This window comes from Protobothrops mucrosquamatus, unplaced genomic scaffold, assembly GCF_001527695.2.
Source record: "Protobothrops mucrosquamatus isolate PMUCROS unplaced genomic scaffold, P.Mucros_1.0 scaffold1266, whole genome shotgun sequence".
In the NCBI taxonomy this organism is placed as follows: Eukaryota; Metazoa; Chordata; class Lepidosauria; order Squamata; family Viperidae; genus Protobothrops; species Protobothrops mucrosquamatus.
The window spans coordinates 49,042-70,321 of NW_015387472.1; the positions used below are offsets into that span (position 1 = coordinate 49,042).

Sequence of the window (21,280 nt, forward strand, 5' to 3'; positions counted from 1 at the left end):
CAGGACAAGGAGCAACGGGTGGAAACTAACCAAAGAGAGAAGCAACCTAGAACTAAGGAGAAACTTCCTGACAGTTAGAACAATTAACCAGTGGAACAACCTGCCTCCAGAAGCGGTGAATGCACCAACACTGGAAGTTTTTAAGAAGAAACTGGACAGCCATTTGTCCAAAATGGTATAGGGTTTCCTGCCTGAGCAGAGGGTTGGACTAGATGACCTCCAAGGTCCCTTCCAACATAATCATCATCATCATCACCATCATTATTATTATTATTATTATTATACCTGCTATTTGAAGAAAAATGGTTGAGCTGTTTGCCAATGAGGGTGCAACAATGAAATTCACAATTCTTCTGGCACCCCTTGATTTTAATCAGAACACATGCATGCCATCCCGAAATCCTTTTGAACTCTTCTAATTCAAGGGCTGGCTTTATAAGAGGATAAAATTGTTATCTAGAGAAAACAATAGGGTACAATGGCAACCAACTTCTTTTGAGTTGTGGACATCTTTGAACCTTACGAAAGGTGTAGGACAATTTGGAAAATAGATGATGTCAAAGCTGAAACATATCCATTATAATCTCATCTGCCTTTTTCATAAATTTTTTCCCTGCTACCTGCACTCATTTTTTCAGTCTTGAAATTAAACATTCAGTTTTAATTTTAACTTTCTATAAAAAGATAGTAGGACAGAAAACCTTCAGGACAGCATATCATTTCTCAACTATGCTTGTGTTCTCATGGTTATCTCTGCTATTGCAAGATTTTGTCCTCTCATAACTCAAGCAAGCAAAACAGGAAATTAGTATTGTTTGCAATCCTTAAGCTGTTGCAGAATCTATTAGAACACAAACTTCTTAGTCTAAAAATTATATCAACAGGCTATACTATTCCATTCTAAAAGACATGGTTTAAAAATATTTTCAGATTGGTCTCCCCCCCCCCCATTATATTCTCATTTTCAATATGATAACTTCAAGCTAATGATCACAAATACACTTACAGGACTTTTTGATAGTTTTAGTTAACAAAAATATAGCAAAAAATATCCAATATCTTCAGTGCTATCTGATAGTTTTAGCTAATAGTTACATGCTAACATCACTATTTGCTTTTGAAGTTACTTTGGATTAGCAACAAATGATATTAATCTCTAGAAATCCATCTACAAGTAGTAAGGTGACATGTTTATCAAATTATCTGTGATATGAATTTCTGCTTGAAATATAAGATGATTCATGAAATTCTCTTTTAAACTGAATTGATAAAAGTGATCAAATTGCATATGCCTCTTAAACTGAAAATCTGGGACACAATATATTTGTTATTTATTTATGTATTTGTTCAAACAAGGTATATGGCTTCCATTTCACAATAGTGACTTGGGAGACCTAACATAGAAGTTAAAGCCCAATAAAAGTTTTCCATAATAATTGGCAATTGAGGACGACAGTCACTATAATACTTGCATTTCACAGGTTTCATTCACCTCTCAACCCCATATGTTTTTAAGGCTTTATGAAAATATTGCAGAACATCAGAAAAAGGAAACAGATCATCTATACCAGGGGTCCCCAACCCCCAGTCTGTGGACTAGTACTGGGCTGCAGCTTGCCAGCAACCGGTCCGCACCAACAAGCAAAGCCCCATCCGCGGGATGCAGGCAGCACACAAAACCATGCACCCTCCAGACCAGTGGTTCTCAACCTTTTTAATGCCGCGACCCCAACCGGTCGTAAGTCGAGGACTAAACCGGTCGTAAGTCGAGGACTAAACCGGTCATACGTCGAGGACTAAACCGGTTGTAAGTCGAGGACTACCCAACCGGTCGTAAGTCGAGGACTTTCCCTGCCTGGGAGCGCCGCGCATGCGTGGTTCTGCCCCCTGCGCCGGCCAAGGCATAGCTGGCAAGCGGCAGAGACGGAGCAGGCCGACCACCAGCTGGCCCAGCTCAAGGGAGGTAAGGCACCCACCGGAAAAGGGGAAAAAAATGGCGGACAGCCTTGCTTGGCGACCCCCGTGAAATGGTTGATCGACCCCAAATGGGGTCGCGACCCATAGGTTGAGAACCGCTGCTCCAGACTGTGGAAAAACCTCTCTCCATGGAACTGGTCCCTGGTACCCAAAAGGTTGGGGACCTCTGATCTATACAACATCTTCCCCAAAAAATGGATACCCACACAATATAGTACAACCAACCCAAGCTGTGAAATGCATAACACTGCCATACATAAAACATATTTCAGAAATCATCATTAGAGCCACATGGCATCATCGACTACACAAACCAATTAAAGCCCTCCAAAACGTCCTAAGTAGACCAAAAGACCCAGCAGCCCGTGAGGAAAAAACAGAAGTCCTCTACAGCATACAGTGAAAGGCCTGTAACAGCCACTATGTAGGACAAACAGGCAGAAAACTAGCAGAAGGCATCCATGAACACCAACTAGCATGCAGAAGACATGATGAAAACTCCATAATTTCACAACACATGGACAGACTTAACCCTAGTTTCAACTGGGAAACTATGAGTATCCTAGACTAAGCAAGTCCAATAATTCCTGAAAACCTGGCACTCAGACAAACGCCATCAGCAGACATACAGAGGTAAACAATATCTAAATGCCATTTAAAAGAGAATATTAAATATAAAAATGCCCCACCAACCATTTTTTCATCCAGCAGAAAATTCTTATGATTAATAACTAAAATAAGAAATAAATAAGAAAATGTTGGTTATGGAAAAATAAAAAAGGGTGAATGAAATTCTTAGGAATAAAATGTTGTTTCTTAATCAAAAAGCTACACCTTTTTGTTTGAGCTAATACTGTCAGTTTCAAGCAAATTTTCTTTTCATGGGGATTTGAAAATAGTTTTGATATCTCTTGTCTTCTAGTTCCAGCTTTGAGTAGAATCTTTTTGAGCAATCCAGAAGGCTTTGATTTGGCTCAGAAATCATAAGAACTTTATATAATAGCATTAAATGCTACAATTTAGGTAGAATATGAATAGTTTAAAGGTAGCTGTCCATACAGTATATATTAGACATCATTGATGCCTCAGAATGAAGATTCTTGATACATTTTAATGTGATTGTATTTTTATGATTTTCTATCTGTCACTCAGACTTACTTCAAAGTGCTATATTATCATTTGTAATGAGAACCTAACCTTATATATCTATTAATCTGCATGGTGAAAATGATTACAATATTTTCTGTAATATAAAAAATCAATTAGAGTATTCATATTTAAACTAATATCTACTTCTAGAACTTACTTATTTCACATATCCTTTAATTCAAGGGTGTCAAACCTGATCCCATCGTGGGCCATATTGGGACTTGCTTTGTCCTTGCTTGGCTGGGCTGGGTGTGGCCTGTGCAGGCCGCATCCGGCCCACAGGCCGTGTGTTTGACATGCCTGCTTTAATTGTTATTGTCATTCTTCTATTTAACAAACTGTTTCTTTAGTTTCCAAGCATAAAAAGTGAAATAGGTTCTTATGTAACAGATTCATTTATCCTGTTCATTAAAGTAACATGATTCTTAATCCTAATCCACTTTTGAAAGTATAGCCTGTCTTTATGATCATTATCTCATTAATTTTTTTGTCCAAACTATATGTAAACAAAATATTTTTAACACATATATAAAATCAAAGGATTTTTAAGTGAATGAGTAAATGAAATTGTAGAAGTTGAATTATAATAAATTCTACACTCTTAAGGGTATTTCTGATAGCTGTCTAACCAAAATACTGGTAAGATGGTAAATACTGGTAAAATCTGTATCATTGGATATCCCTGGTATGAGTATATATATTCAGATAGCTGTTTACTTTATTGTAATGGCATTAATTTTCTACTGAAACCAACTCCCTCCCAAAAAATATCCAAAAAAGGACTAAAAATGTGGAATCCAAATATCCAAAACTGGCAAATGCTGCCCTTGGAAGCAAATAAAAACATAAGTTACAGCTTTGATTGCAGAAAACTCCTCCACTCTTTCTTTACATTAAAATGAAGAGAAATTTGTTGCAAATTCAATCAAAATTGCATTTGATATTGACCGTATGTAATTAACAAGACATTGAAATAATGAAATAAATGAAATATGTGGGCTACTAAGTAATACCATGGTGGTTCTTCGGAATTCCTTGATAGAAGATCAAAATAAAAATATGAAGCAAAGAATTGGACAATTGAAATGATGTATACATCACTTTGCTGTGAGTTTACTTGCAAAGCAGGGCACAGATTCTGATACATTGGAACTAATTTAGAAAAAAATTTGAGCATAGGATGCAAGTTTGTGCTTTTCCACAGTTCAATTCTTGTAAAAGCAGTATGTGATATTTTAAGTTAGTATTCAGTTATCATTATAGCCATGAGACTTCTTCAAATCTGACGTATCGGGGTTAAAGATGTATTTAAGGCCTCCTTTTGAAACCTGGAAGAGGAAGGTTAAGGATGAAATGGTTATTCTTTCACAAATTCTTTTCTTTGGGCAAAATTAGTGTGAAGTATGCTACTAATGCAACATAGCAGTTTAGGAGTGCTCTGCAGTTGTCAAAATAGGCTAGGGAGTCACAGACAATTCATGGATTATGTAGTTTGGCCCTAGATTAAACAGTATGGCTGCCTATGCTGTGAAAGCTATACAGTATATGCAAAAGTACTGTTGCGTATCTTTATTAGTCAATTTCTGCAACTAATTTTACTTTAAAATGCTATGACAAAATTTAGATTTTAAACAAATAAAATATAGAAAACATTTATATATTCCAACTCGGTGTTTAATTATAAATGCTCTTCCATGCTAATTAAGTTTTATATATAAGAATATGACAGAATTTTATTGAACAATCATTGGGGATTTTTCTAGAATTACAAATATTTTTTTTGCCCCTTTTAGTCACTTTAAAGTTTTCCCATCTGTACAAAATGAAGTTTTGGAACCACAAATTAAGGCAGCTTTAACATTACCTGTTACTGCATTTGTATACCAGAGAGAGAGAAAGAAAGGTTTGTTAATTGTTTTATGTGCTCATCAATCAGATATTATTTGGCTTGTGTCCAAATCAAATCCTTTGAAATGAATCCTTTTAATTTTGCAGATTGTCTTCATGACCTTGACTCTGTTCCCCATCCGGCTGTTTTTTGCTGCGTTTATGATGTTGCTGGCTTGGCCTTTTGCCTTCATTGCCTCAATAGGACCTGCTGAGAAACAGCTAGAAAAGCCTCTATCGTGGTGGCGAAAGTAAGTTATTATGTCTATTTTATTTGCCAGTATATCTTGTCATACTTCAATTGGTATAGTATAAGATAGCAATGAGCTTCCCAGGACCCCACCTCTTCATCCTCCCACTAGCCCAGCCCCAGAATGTGGCAATTATTTCCAGTGATGTTATTTCAATGAAAGTAACATTAGGGTCAGGATGGGAGGGGTTTATTTCCCAAAGCATGAATGTATGTAGCCCTTAAGAAGCATGAAAAACTGAATTGTGGCCTCCAGCCTCCAAATATTGCAGCCCTGAGATCAGTAACTTAAAATATTTCTTGGTATGACTCTAAAATGAATATACTGCAGAGAATGTATACTTCCATAATAAGGCATAAGGGTTCTTATTATATGATAAGAATTCAATTCATAGAATGTTCTTGAGTGCACTCTTCTTTCTTGTCTTAGATAATTGGTTAAAGACATAATGCAGGAATAGCTGCACTGTGCTGTGCCCTAAAATATTGCCTCTGGAGTAATAAGTTCACATAAAATAGAAAAAAAATTCGATGGTTCAGTATCTCTGTTTCCCAGGTTGTGTGCTGAAGATTTCCCCCTTCTGAATGTGGTTTTCAGTACATAAATCAGGCAACAGAGTCGAGATAGATTTGCTTACAATGAATAACTTCATCCTACAATGCTACTTATTTTTCAGTGTAGAATCTTCCTGAATTACTTAAATTGCATCCATTTGCATTACTTTTCTTTTTAAATTTGAAGATGAGTTGCTGAAAATGTTGATAAGCTCTTGAGAGCACTGCTGTTTCTGGAAATATTTCTGTGTGTGCTCTGCCGTGCAATGTTAATACCAGGATTAACATAGGGTACATCTGATTGGATCAAAATCTAACAATTGCTGAGCAGTTTAGCCTTTCCTCATTCATACTTTTCACATTTAGTCATATGAGAAATAATGTAGAAAATAGCCTTCTGTTGTCCGAATGCTTCATCATATTATCTTAAAAGAAAAAGAGATTGTTCAGATGCCTAGTTCTGGTATAATTTTTAAAATAGAGACACTCACCTTTAGAGAATGCTTTGTGGCCAAGCTCCTTATGCATAAAAATGTAACTGCCTGCTTTGATTGAACATCTATGATGGATATTTACAGGGTGAGGGTCAGATATGCATTCACTTCTTATTTAATGGCCTTCATAAAGCTGATCTGATTGTGAAACTTGGCTTTTTTATTTTCCTGACTCTCCCAGAAGAAACTTGATTATAGTTTCTACTGTGTTTCCCCAAAAGTAAGACCTACCCCGAAAATAAGCCTTAGCTTGATTTTTGAGGGTGGGCCTAATATAAGCCCTACCCCAAAAATAAGCCCTAGTTTTGGAGCGAGACGCACACCTAAAAATCAATCTGGAGTGGGGGAGTGGAGCTGACCCACGCGCCCCACACCCACTTACTGTTGCAGCCAGCCTCTCCTCGCCGGCCCACTTCTTCTGCGGCATCCCCTGGCCTGCATTTTGCCATCATTTCGCTGAGAACCGAACTACAGATTGAATCCATAACTTGTTTCTTGGCTGCAGAGGCCTTCTGGAAAGGCTTCTGATGGCAAAATGCAGGCCGGAGCGCCATTCTCAGCTGCAGAGGCATTTCCTTTGGCCACAGAAGAAGTTAGCCGGCTGGGCAGGGCTGTTGATGCTGCCGCCCCGAGGTGAGTGGAAAAAAAACCTCCCCAGAAATAAGACCTGGTGTCTCCTTTGGAGGCAAAAATAAATAAGACTGGGTCTTATTTTTGGGGAAACACAATAGAGTGTTGGACAAGGAGGTGGTAAAATGAAGAAAGCAGTTATTTATTCCAATCTGGATAACTTAGACTGCCTTCAGTCCCAGAAACTTTAGGACTCTTCCTGTTCTGGAATAATCATTTCTAGAAAGCAGTAAACTGTCCCCAAATCAGCACATTCTAAGAGAACACAGAATGATATGAGGACAGTGGAACTTTCTGCTATAAGTTTTAAATACAGGTAATGAGCATTATAACTTAATTTTCATTGAATTTAAATTGGTTGTTTTGTCATAACTCCATCCATTTCTGCCCCCCTTTTTTGAACTGAATGCCCTGACATGCTACTTAAATGCCAAGTATGGTTGTTGGTCCCCAAATTTACACACCATCAATTTACCTTAAGTGGTAGTAATTTTTGTTTTATAGTGATCTATTGCAACCATCTGCCTTTGGAAGTATGTATAATAAAATCAGTCACAGGAATCACTGGGCACATAGGTCACATTTTACTGTTTAAGTAACTTTTAATTCTCTGACATAACAGTATGATGCTTTAAAATTAAAAACATTCTCAAGAAACAAGAACTTTTATCTTTTTTTAATAAATTCAAAATTTTTGGCCAGCTAGGAAGGCTTAGCATGTTATTTTAAAATAACAAGTTTGCTTTTGCATCTGTTGTATCCACTTGTTTTCAGAATTATTGATATCTTGCTGAAGGCAATTATGAGAACAATGTGGCTTGCTGGTGGATTTCATTGGATAAATGTGAAGGGTAGACGGGCATTGCCCACTGAAGCAGCAATTCTGACCCTGGCTCCACATTCATCGTATTTTGATGCAATACCAGTAACAATGACTATGGCTTCCATTGTTATGAAAGCTGAAAGCAAAGATATTCCTGTGTGGGGAAGTAAGTAAAAATATTATCTTCCAAGTAATATTCAGATGATTGCATTTAGTTTTGGTAACTGAAAAACTATTCTAAACATTATACCAACTAAGCTAAACTATTGATTACCTGTTGAATGTAAAGAACAGAATTTTAAACAAAATCTTGGGGGGGGGGGGGGCTCCTGCAAAACACTTCATATTTTTAATACATTGTTACTATATGTGAGTCGTTCTCACAGGGTCATATTTGGGCTTTGAGAATCTATCAACTAGCCCCTTAGTTGCTCGCTTCAAAATCATTGGGATATGTATTATTAATCGAGCAAAGAATGTATTAACAAATCACTTCAAGGACCACTATTCTACTCAAGTAGGTTTAGAACCCCATAGCTATAAGGTTCAATTATACAGTTACCTATAATATTTTACTGATTACCATTAATTCCAAGATTTCTTTGTAACTACAGTTACACAAAAAAGTAAATATACCCCATGTAAACTATTTTTCTTGTTTAAACACATTTGGATATAATAATATTTGGTCTTCAAACAGTATATAAAGATAAGGGTGACAAAACTGAACAAAAAAGCTCTGAAAAATTGACTTTGCAATCATTTATGCAAGAAAAAATTAATATACTTTTGTATAAAAAATAAGTACATTCTTAATTCTAATACCTTATATATCCCTTTTGGCAGAAACAACATATTAAGCATGTTTGACAGCTGGGGGAAATTTTTCCCACTCTTCCGTGCAGAATTTTTGTCTCTTTGTATTTTTTAAATGATTCCATAAACAGAGAAGTCAACTACACTTCTTAATTTAAAGTTGCTATGTAATTTTCTTTCAGGGAGCTAGATTGCTTGCAACATTTGTAGTTACAACTGGAATCAAATTATCAGAAAGACAATTTGAGGGATTTCTTGCATAGCCTGTTTCAAACCGCTCTATAGCATATCAGTGAAATTTAGATCTGGGTCAAAACCTGGCCTTTCCATTACCCTCCATTTCCTTTTATTTCAGTGGTTCTCAACCTGTGGGTCGGGACCCCATTTGGGGCCGATCAACCATTTCACAGGGGTCGCCAAGCAAGGCTGTCCGCCATTTTTTTTGTCCGCCATTTTTCCCCCCCTTTTCCGGCGGGTGCCTTACCTCCCTTGGGCTGGGCCAGCTGGTGGTCAGCCTGCTCCGTCTCTGCCGCTTGCCAGCTACGCCTCGGCCGGCGCAGGGGGCAGAACCACGCATGTGCGGCGCTCCCGGGCAGGGAAAGTCCTCGACTTACGACCGGTTGGGTAGTCCTCAACTTACGACCGGTTTAGTCCTCGACTTACGACCGGTTTAGTCCTCGACTTACGACCGGTTGGGGTTGCGGCATTAAAAAGGTTGAGAACCACTGTTTTATTTGTTTGCAACCATCTCTTGACAAATTTACCGGAATGTTTCAGGCCATTGTAATGGTGCAAGGTGCTTCAGTCTTCTGACAGATTGTTTCATATTATGTTTCAAGCATCCTCTAATACTATGAAAAAATAATAATAAGTTCTGTGATAAGTGAGTTGCTCAGCCCCTGATGTAACAAAGCAGCTTGAAATCATAACGTTGCCACAAGCAGGCTTTTTAGTTGTCATTGGGTTCTTCTGCTGAAATTCTGTCTTTGGTATTCTCCAAACAAGTCTTCTAGTATTATGGCCAAATAGCTCTCATGTTTGTCTTATTTATTCAGTTCATTTTGTTCCAGAAGTGAGTGAACATTTGTCTTGTTCTGATGTTCTTTCTGGACAGCAAAGGTTTGTTGTTTTGGCACAACTCCTATGTAAGATCTAATTTATGAAGCTTCTTTCTTATGGTAGACTCATGTACTTTGATATCAGCAGTAGCAAGAGTACTATGGAAAGTCACATAATAAAATGTCAAGAGTTAGAGACTTCATTCAGCACCTTGTGCTTTGTTTTCAGGCTAGCATGCTGCGCAAGTTGACAATTGTTTAAAATGTTCCTCCACTTGTAGATGCAGAGAGCAGTGGAATAAGGGGTCCTTGCTGTTCTCTGAGCTTGCTTGTTTTCTTGTAGATGTTTCATCACCCTAACTAGGTAACATCATCAGTGCTAGTAAGGAGTGTTGTTTGCTGTCAGTTTATATTCTGGTGTCTTGCCTGTCTGTCTGGGTGGGCGATCTTAGGGATTCTTTGGTTGGGCTGTTTACTAATGGCTCTTTGGCAGTTTCTTGATTGGGGTATTTATTGCTTACTTGATTGTTGGTCTGAAGTTTACCATACCTTCTACAAAACACACATATTTTTGATCCATGTTTTTGCATGAAGTATTTCTATTCTAGGTTTTCAGCATAGCTTTTTTTCAGAGGCTCCCTTACTTTATCTTAGCCTTTAAAGCAGTGTTTCTCAACCTGTGGGTCTGGACCCCATTTGGGGTCGATCGACCATTTCACGGGGGTCGCCAAGCAAGGCTGTCCGCCATTTTTTTTGTCCGCCATTTTTTTGTCCGCCATTTTTTTCCCCTTTTCCGGCGGGTTCCTTACCTCCCTTGGGCTGGGCCAGCTGGTGGTTGGCCTGCTCCGTCTCTGCCGCTTGCCAGCTACGCCTCGGCTGGCGCAGGGGGCGGAACCACGCATGCGCGGCGCTCCCGGGCAGGGAAAGTCCTCGACTTACGACCGGTTGGGTAGTCCTCGACTTACGACCGGTTTAGTCCTCGACTTACGACCGGTTTAGTCCTCGACTTACGACCGGTTTAGTCCTCAACTTACGACCGGTTGGGGTCGCGGCATTAAAAAGGTTGAGAACCACTGCTATAAAGGCATCTATAGGAAAAAGCTTTTAAATGGCATTGGAGCGTTCTTGCCCTTCCTGGACAAGAAATTGCTTGAAAATGTTTGGATTATTATATTTTCCAATGAGTAAGAGGTTTTCCGATTATTAGTATATTAGTTTAAAAGTATTTTGTTCAATGTGTGTATGTTTTCTGTTTGTTTCTTAATCAGTGTTTGTCTTAGATTGTGAATTCAGATAATTACTTTGGTTGATGATACTTGTTGGTATTTTTTAAGTGATTCCATAAACAGAGAAGTCAACTACACTTCTTAATTTAAAGTTGCTATATAATTTTATTTCAGGGAGCTAGATTGCTTGCAACATTTGTAGTTACAACTGGAATCAAATTATCAGAAAGACAATTATTAGATATTGCTCAGGATAAACTCCGCAAATTTTTACGATAACTGCCTCCCAAAAACTTGTTGAATATTGCTGAGCCCTTGCATCTTGAGTGTAACACTTATTTGCCTGTTGTGGAAATGAAAAATATTATATTTTAATTGGTTTTTTTTCTCACAAGTAAAAAAATCAAGCTCTTACGTAAGATGTTTTAGGGGGAATTTTTTGCTAGTATTTTTGGAATACATTTGACAATAGAAATAAATTCTGCCTTGGACTCACTTCTTTAGCTGAACTATAGCAATAGTAATGCTACAAGCAAACATTTGGGAAAGCTATCTGCTGAGCAAGTAGCTCCGGATTACTTACCTGAGAGAAGCAGATAAGGAAAGTCAATTTGCATCCTAAACAAAGATGGTAGAAAGTTTGAAATGTGATGAGATGTAGCCCAGTTCTATTTTTAAGCTGACATTTCTCTGTTACAAAAAATAACCTACAATATTATCATCCCACCAAGACTCTTGCATTTCCTTATCTCTGTATTCTAAAGATGGCATCTAAGAGATTGTTCAGTTCTATTCTTGTAAACAACACTATAAGGTGAGTGTCAGATGAAATATGGCAACCAACTTTCCTTAGCCTAGCTTTTTCAGAAAATCTATTGCCTGCTTTCCTACCCCCCTCTTGAAAGCACAGGAAGCTTTCATAGACAACTATTTTTCTTTTGCTTCACAAGTAACACAATACCATGCAAGTCCATGATGTTATAAATAAGTATAGTAAAATAGTTTAGCAAATGAGTCATGGAGTATGGTAGGTAAATTTGAGAATATATTTCATAGGCAATAGGGAGAATGAGAGGCAAGAAAAGAAGCTGCATGTACATAAGTAAAACCTGTCTTATTTGATTCCTGATAGTTCTGTGGATACAGGTAGTTCTCATTTGGCAACTGCAATTGGGATTGGCAATTCAGTTGCTAAATGAAAAATCATGTGACAGTGCTTATGATTTTACTTTACTTTGCTTTACAGCAGGGGTGTCAACTGGTGGCCCGCGGGCCGGATGCATCAGGCGTAGGCCACACCCACCCCAGCTCCGCAAAGGCAAAAAATGTCGCAATATGTCATGATAGGTCATGTGATGCGATCGAATTTGACACCTGTGCTTTACAGTGTTAGAAGGATATGACCCAAAGCAGATGGATGAGCCTAAATAGCAGGAAAGGTTTCTGTAACTCAACTCATAAGGAAGTTGGATAAAAGGGCAAATCTTATAGGTTTCCCCCCACACACACACCCTTGAGACTGCTCACCCCGGTGCTGGGATAGTTAGGAAAAAGAGAATTAATGGTTTATATTTTCATTGATTGGAGAAAAAGAGATTACCAGAGAATAAGCAGATACACAGTAGGGAATACATCAAAAAGAATGCAGTTAGTATGACCTGTTTGCCTAGAGCCCTGGCAGCTACGAACTAGAGCCACTTAGGGAGGGAAAGCTAAGTCTTCAATGTGAAACTGATTAGGGTCTTGTCAATTTCAGGCAGCAGCTGGGACTAGGCAGGAGGGATGTAATCAACTAAATCACAGAGCTTAGCTTGTTAACTTGTGGTTAGCCCTTTTTAAGGTCTTGTGGAGAAAAGGAGCTCGGGAGGAGAGATTGTCTAGGCAATTGCTCTGGTTTTTTTGGGGGGGGATGGAAGAGTCAGGCACAGGACAGTTCTTACTAACTGACTGGAATGACACACATATGATTGAGAGACACACTGCGAAGGTTATAAATGCCGGCATTGGTCACATAGTGGATTGTCATACCTGTGAACAGTTGTTGCCTGAGGCAGTCGCTCAGTGAGGAATATCTGCACATTCTTGTCCTTAGAAATAGCAAGAAAATAGTTTGCCTTTTTTTTTTTGTTTTTTTGGAATATTGTTTTGACTTCCTAATCTAATCTATAGCCATGGTGTTCTTGATGTTTGCCCTTGCAAGTCCTGAGTAGTTCCAACCCCATTGGCTTTTGCTGTATCCACTGAGTGTGCCATGCTGTATTTACATTTGAAAAGTCTCCAGTAAAAATTCAAAGCTCTCTTTGATAAAGTTGAATAAAGTTCCTAGGAGATGGCCTAATAATGTTCTTCAAATTAATGCTTTCCAAAAGTATTGAATTATAACTTTTAAAATTCTCAGTATATATCTGGAAATTCAAGTAATCTATCTAGAGAGTCAGGTAAGAAGATTGTTTTAGATTAGCTTTTCCTGTAAGAAACAGGCTATAATAACAGTGCAATCCAAAATAACTCCATGATAAATTATAAACATAAATGTGATGTAACGGCAGTCATGAACCAAAATAACATAATTTTAAAATTACATGGTGTTGACTTTATAAACTTTTCCCTAGGGCTGCTATGCTTTGGCTTTTTAGTTAAGTTTTCATCTCATCTAGAATAAGTAATTGTCTCAAATGTTTGAAGCTTCAAACTGTACTCAATTCAGTAAGGTAATTTCAAAAAAAGAGAGAATAAAATGGGTATGTTAAATTGGATTTTAAAAAGTGCTTCCAATTTAAGGGTTCAGTGTGCGGAGTAATATCTAAATAGTTTATTTTAGTTTATTTTTAATGTATTGCTACTATTGTAGCACTCAGCAGTGGTTGCTGTTGGCCATAATAAAAGTTTAACAGTTACACTATCTTTTTTCTAGAATATGTTTATCAATTATATTTTTCCCTCTATTTAATAATTGATGCATTTTATATAATCTAAACAACTTGGGAATGTTGACATTTTTGTGTTTTTTTCTAGCTTTAATCAAATATATTCGACCTGTGTTTGTATCTCGATCGGATCCGGATTCCCGCAGAAAAACTGTTGAGGAAATAAGACGGCGTGCTCAGTCTAATGGCAAATGGCCACAGGTATCAATAAAACATCTTAATTTAACTGTATTTCTTGCCTGTAAAGAAATACTATAAATATGCTATTTTTGTTCAACATAATTGCCATCTCCACTTTAAATCCCAACAGTGATTAAGACAAATTTCAGTTTGAATTCAGAATTTTCATTGCCCTATTGAATTAGCATTCTCTTACTTCTCTCCTATATTTAACTTGATTTAAAGTGGTAAACCTACCTATAAAAACAGAAAAATTGCTGTTTTTAAATAATACTTAGGAATTTTTAGTCCATATTTCTATTTCTAAACCTGCNGCGCCGTCTCTGCCGCTTGCCAGCTACGCCTCGGCCGGCGCAGGGGGCGGAACCACGCATGCGCGGCGCTCCCGGGCAGGGAAAGTCCTCGACTTACGACCGGTTGGGTAGTCCTCGACTTACGACCGGTTTAGTCCTCGACTTACGACTGGTTTAGTCCTCGACTTACGACCGGTTTAGTCCTTGACTTACGACCGGTTGGGGTCGCGGCATTAAAAAGGTTGAGAACCACTGCTTTATCAGATTCTCTTCATCTTCACTTAGCCTTTTCCTAGACATTTCACAATACATTGTGGGGCTTGTGCTTGACCTCATCTTCCTTCTCACACTACTTTCAGCTCTGTATATCATCTCCAACCACATTTTCTTCATTTTATTGTCCTAAATGGTATAGATTTGTCCGAAATGGTATAGGGTTTCCTGCTTGAGCAGGGAGTTGAACTAGATGACCTCCAAGGCCCCTTCCAATTTTTGTTGTTGTTGTTGTTGTTGTTGTTGTTGTTGTTGTTGTTGTTGTTATTATTATTATTATTATTATTATTATTATTAATTATTATGTGGTTGACAGCCACGACAGTCTTCACAGTACACAACGTAAGAACTCAGAGGAGAGTTACTGAGGAGAAGCACTTTTTTCACTGCATTTCTGTTTTAAAAGAAAGATAGAGGAAAAAATCTAGTAGGGACCATTTTAAGGGCCTCAATTAGCATATGTTTATTTTGCTTTTTATTGGAGCAGAAAAGAATGTGAAGTATCCAGTTGGTGTGGTCAGGTATAGGCTTGATTGATAGGATTTTGTGCTAAATACTTTTTCTTTTTAGAAAGGAAAGAGGGAGAAAATAGAGCAGAAAACCAAGTATCCAGCATGGTGCTAAACAGAAAAGTCATTGGTTGACTTTTAGGTTTATATGCTGAAACAAAAGACAAGAAATCCCTTAAAATTTTTGAAGGTCTTTAAAATAATAGGAGTTGAATATGATTGTTATATCGGACTCCATGAAAAGTAAAGAAATTAGTAGGTTTTGGAAACAATAGACAATTAGGGTTTAAGGTTAAATTTCTGATCTATAGAAATTTAAATGTAAATTGTCTATCAGTGAAGTCATATCATCCCAATTAAACATCTGTTTGTTTGAACCTAAGAAAGCCATTGACAAGTGGTTCTTACATGGATGACTTGAATGTGGAACATTATGCTCGGTACAATATTGTGTTGTAATTACAATTCTGCAGAATTATAAGAATTATAATTCTTATAATTCTAATATATGGTCACTTAAATTTTTCTTTACCTTTCTGAGTTTGCGTTATCGATGGATCCATTGGTTCAGGCTACTGGTTTTTCTCATAAACCAACCTGAATTAATACTCTCTGGTTTGATTAATCGTTTCATTAATCAGAATTATCAGGATTTGGAACATGGGACTTTATCAGTTGAAAGGAAATCTAGAAATGAAGTTTTGATTTGCTTAATAGCTTAATTCTCTGTTTTCTTACTATCAAAACCAGCATTCTTTATTTGGGCACTATAATATATTCGCTAACAAAGCCTAGGCATTAACTACATCTGTTTACAGAAGACATATAGCTGGCATGTTCTCAAATCATAGTGAATGTAACATATGAATGAGGTCAGTGTGGCAAACTGGTATAGTTCTTTTTCAGCAGTATTTTCAGTGGTGTTCATTGAGCCCTTGAAAGGAGGGCTGGGGTTGTCTTATCCAGGTTGTGAAATGAACCAGCATTTGCTGATCACTGGATAGGTATTCCTATACAGCAGTGGTTCTCAACCTTTTTAATGCCACAACCCCAACCGGTTGTAAGTCGAGGACTAAACCGGTCGTAAGTCGAGGACTAAACTGGTCGTAAGTCGAGGACTAAACCGGTTGTAAGTCGAGGACTACCCAATCGGTCGTAAGTCGAGGACTTTCCCTGCCCGGGAGCACCACGCATGCGTGGTTCCGCCCCCTGCGCCGGCCAAGGCGTAGCTGGCAAGCGGCAGAGACGGAGCAGGCCGACCACCAGCTGGCCCAGCTCAAGGGAGGTAAGGCACCCACTGGAAAAGGGGGAAAAAAATGGCGGACAAAAAAAATGGCGGACAGCCTTGCTTGGCGACCCCCATGAAATGGTCGATCGACCCCAAATGGGGTCCCGACCCACAGGTTGAGAACCACTGCTATACAGGTAGTCCTCGAACTTAACTTTTCTGTTGTTAAGTGAGACATTTGTTAAGTGAGTTTTGCCCCATTTTATGACTTTCTTGCCAGAGTTGTTAAGTGAATCACTGCAGTTGATAAGTTAGTAACCTGGTTATTAAGTGGATCTGGCTTCTCCATTGACTTTGCTTATCAGAAGGTTGCAAAAGATGATCACATGACCCCGGGACACTGCAACGGTTATAACTATGAACGAGTTGCCAAGTATCTGAATTTTGATCATATGATCATGGGGATGCTACAAAGATTGTAACTCTGAAAAACGGTGTTTACCTTTTGTAAAAGAAGTCTGTAATCGCATGTTGTGACTTAACTGTGCTATGTAATGGCAGCACTTTGCTTATGGAATGTGCGTAGAGCCTAGTAATAAAATATCCATGACTTTACAAAGGCCTCCCACTTCTGCAATTATAACACTGACCATTTTTGTTTAGTATAATATAAACATAGTGAATATTTGAATGATTTTTAGAGCAATTGTGTGCTTCAAAAGGGAAAAGTCTCAGCATTTATTCATTTCTGAGTAAAGTGAGCTTAGAAAATATGAGTATTTTTTCCCAAGAACTTGTTAGTGATTCATACAATTATGTGTCCTAATCAACTATCTTTTTCTCTGAATTGAATGAACCAAGCAATTTAGCATTTTCTTATATAGTGATCATTGTACCCCCTTTTCTCAATATTCTCCAATTTAATACTGGTAGTCCTCAACTTATGACCTCAAACGAACCCAAATTTTTGTTGCTAAATGAGACATTTGTTAAGTGAGTTTTGCCCCATTTTACAACCTTTTTTGTCACAGTTGTTAAGTGAATCACTGCAGTTAGTAACGCGGTTGTTAAGGAAATCTGCCTTCCCCATTGACTGCTTATCAAAAGGTGACCCTGGGACATTGCAGCCGTCATAAATATGAGTCAGTTGCCAAGTATCTGAATTTTGATCACGTGATCATGGGGATGCTGCAAATGTGAAAAGCAATCATAAGTCAGATTTTTCAGTGCCGTTGTTGTAAGTTGAGGGCTATCTGTAATATCATTTTTGAGATTGAACAACTAGACCTGAATTAAATATTGAAAAGTAACCATGCATTTTGAAGTTCTAATAATATTTAATATTGTCATTCAGTTATATTTTCAATATACCCAACTTTCCTCATATACAGATCTCTTGCTTAAATTTGGGTCCTTTCNCTTTAAATCCCAACAGTGATTAAGACAAATTTCAGTTTGAATTCAGAATTTTCATTGCCCTATTGAATTAGCATTCTCTTACTTCTCTCCTATATTTAACTTGATTTAAAGTGGTAAACCTACCTATAAAAACAGAAAAATTGCTGTTTTTAAATAATACTTAGGAATTTTTAGTCCATATTTCTATTTCTAAACCTGCAATTTGCCCATGAATGTTTATGAAGGAGGATGTTAAACTGTCTTCTCTGAATGTTGGCAGGCAAAGGAAATATTATTTTTGTTTATTGTTTTGATTACATACAGATTTATTATTTTATAATAATACATTTGACATAACTGATAATAATTCGTTTGAATGAAATTTGTGATTCATTAGCACTCTAGTTCTTTTGTTTATTAGATATCCAAGAGCTTGAGAATCGTGATTTCCTTTTCTATAGTGGTCGTTCATCTTACTATTTACATGGTACTTACAGTGATCGTTATTTCAGTCTAGTATATTACAAATAGTGGTGAGAGAGTTTTCAGGTTATGAGATCAATTTTTTTTGTCTTTTCTTTTCTTGGGCAAATGTGATACTTTTCCTGCAATCATTTTTTTAAAATATGCATACACATAGTTGTGAGAGATGAATGATCTTTTTTATTTTAAAACCTGTATTTTTGCACAGATGCCTCCTTGGCTTAGGAATTGTGCTCATCTACTAATGCAGGATTAGCAAAACAGAAAAAAAAATCCACAGGCAGATGAACAAAGAATGTATGTGCCAGGCCTATTGAGCTGACCAGTCCTGACCCTTTATCAGATTCTCTTCATCTTCACTTAGCCTTTTCCTAGACATTTCACAATACATTCTGGGGCTTGTGCTTGACCTCATCTTCCTTCTCACACTACTTCCGGCTCTGTATATCATCTCCCACCACATTTTCTTCAATTTATTGCCTTTTTCTTCATTTTATTGTCCTAAATGGTATAGATTTGTCCGAAATGATATAGGGTTTCCTGCTTGAGCAGGGGGTTGAACTAGATGACCTCCAAGGCCCCTTCCAACTTTTTATTATTATTATTATTATTATTATTATTATTATTATTATTATTATTATTATTATTATTATTATTATTATTATTATTATTATTATTATGTGGTTGACAGCCACAACAGTCTTCACAGTACACAACGTAAGAACTCAGAGGAGAGTTACTGAGGAGAAGCACTTTTTTCACTGCATTTCTGTTTTAAAAGAAAGGTAGAGGAAAAAAATCTAGTAGAGACCATTTTAAGGGCCTCAATTAGCATATGTTTATTTTGCTTTTTATTGGAGCAGAAAAGAATGTGAAGTATCCAGTTGGTGTGGTCAGGTATAGGCTTGATTGATAGGATTTTGTGCTAAATACTTTTTTCTTTTTAGAAAGGAAAGAGGGAGAAAATAGAGCAGAAAACCAAGTATCCAGCATTGTGCTAAACAGAAAAGTCATTGGTTGACTTTTAGGCTTACCTATATGCTGAAACAAAAGACAAGAAATCCATTAAAAGTGTTGAAGGTCTTTAAAATAATAGGAGTTGAATATGATTGTTATATTGGACTCCATGAAAAATAAAGAAATTAGTAGGTTTTGGAAACAAGACAATTAGGGTTTAAGGTTAAATTTCTGATCCATAGAAATTTAAATGTAAATTGTCTGTCAGTGAAGTCATATCATCCCAATTAAACGTCTGTTTGTTTGAATCTAAGAAAGCCATTGACAAGTGGTTCTTACATGGATGACTTGAATGTGGAACATTATGCTCGGTACAGTATTGTGTTGTAATTACAATTCTGCAGTGAAGGGTACATAATTCTTATAATTGTAATATATGGTCACTTGAATTTTTCTTTGCTTTTCTGAGTTTGCGTTATCGATGGATCCATTGGTTCAGGCTACTGATTTTTCTCATAAACCAACCTGAATTAATACTCTCTGGTTTGATTAATCGTTTGATTAATCAGAATTATCAGGATTTGGAACATGGGACTTTATCAGTTGAAAGAAAATCTAGAAATGAAGTTTTGATTTGCTTAATAGCTTAATTCTCTGTTTTCTTACTATCAAAACCAGCATTCTTTATTTGGGCACTATAATATATTCGCTAACAAAGCCTAGGCATTAACTATATCTGTTTACAGAAGTCATATAGCTGGCATGTTCTCCAATCATAGTGAATGTAACATATGAATGAGGTCAGTGTGGCAAACTGGTATAGTTCTTTTTCAGCAATATTTTCAATGGTGTTCATTGAGCCCTTGAAAAGAGGGCTGGGGTTGTCTTATCCAGCTTGTGAAATGAACCAGCATTTGCTGATCACTGGATAGGTATTCCTATACAGGTAGTCCTCAAACTCAACTTTTCTGTTGTTAAGTGAGACATTTGTTAAGTGAGTTTTGCCCCATTTTACGACTTTCTTGCCAGAGTTGTTAAGTGAATCACTGCAGTTGATAAGTTAGTAACCTGGTTATTAAGTGGATCTGGCTTCTCCATTGACTTTGCTTATCAGAAGGTTGCAAAAGATGATCACATGACCCCGGGACACTGCAACGGTTATAACTATGAACCAGTTGCCAAGTATCTGAATTTTGATCACATGATCATGAGGATGCTACAAAGATTGTAACTGTGAAAAACTGTGTTTACCTTTTGTAAAAGAAGTCTGTAATCGCATGTTGTGACTTAACTGTGCTATGTAATGGCAGCACTTTGCTTATGGAATGTGCGTAGAGCCTAGTAATAAAATATCCATGACTTTACAAAAGCCTCCCACTTCTGCAATTATAACACTGACCATTTTTGTTTAGTATAATATAAACAGTGAATATTTGAATGATTTTTAGAGCAATTGTGTGCTTCAAAAGGGAAAAGTCTCAGCATTTATTCATTTCTGAGTAAAGTGAGCTTAGAAAATATGAGTATTTTTTCCCAAGAACTCCTTAGTGATTCATACAATTATGTCTCTTAATCAACTATCTTTTTCTCTGAATTGAATGAAGCAAGCAATTTAGCATTTTCTTATATAGTGATCATTGTACCCCCTTTTTCTCAATATTCTCCAATTTAATACTGGTAGTCCTCAACTTATGACCTCAAACGAACCCAAAATTTCTGTTGCTAAATGAGACATTTGTTAAGTGAGTTTTGCCCCATTTTACAACCTTTTTTGTTACAGTTGTTAAGTGAATCACTGCAGTTAGTAAAGCGGTTGTTAAGGAAATCTGCCTTCCCCATTGACTGCTTATCAAAAGGTGACCCTGGGACATTGCAGCCGTCATAAATATGAGTCAGTTGCCAAGTATCTGAATTTTGATCACGTGATCATGGGGATGCTGCAAATGTGAAAAGCAATCATAAGTCAGTTTTTTCAGTGCCGTTGTTGTAAGTTGAGGGCTATCTGTAATATCATTTTTGAGATTGAACAACTAGACCTGAATTAAATATTGAAAAGTAACCATGCATTTTGAAGTTCTAATAATATTTAATATTGTCATTCAGTTATATTTTCAATATACCCAACTTTCCTCATATACAGATCTCTTGCTTAAATTTGGGTCCTTTC

At 37.1% G+C, this 21,280-nt stretch overlaps 1 protein-coding gene across 1 annotated transcript in view; it reads left to right on the top strand.

Moving 5' to 3' along the window:
• The window catches only part of LPCAT1 (lysophosphatidylcholine acyltransferase 1), a 50,792-nt gene that overhangs the window by 6,754 nt on the left and 22,758 nt on the right, over positions 1-21,280 (top strand). The window contains exons 2-4 of the mRNA XM_015821174.2: positions 5,122-5,264; positions 7,717-7,931; positions 13,881-13,993. Coding sequence (XP_015676660.2) covers positions 5,122-5,264; positions 7,717-7,931; positions 13,881-13,993 — 471 coding nt within the window. The remainder of the gene's footprint in view (positions 1-5,121; positions 5,265-7,716; positions 7,932-13,880; positions 13,994-21,280) is intronic.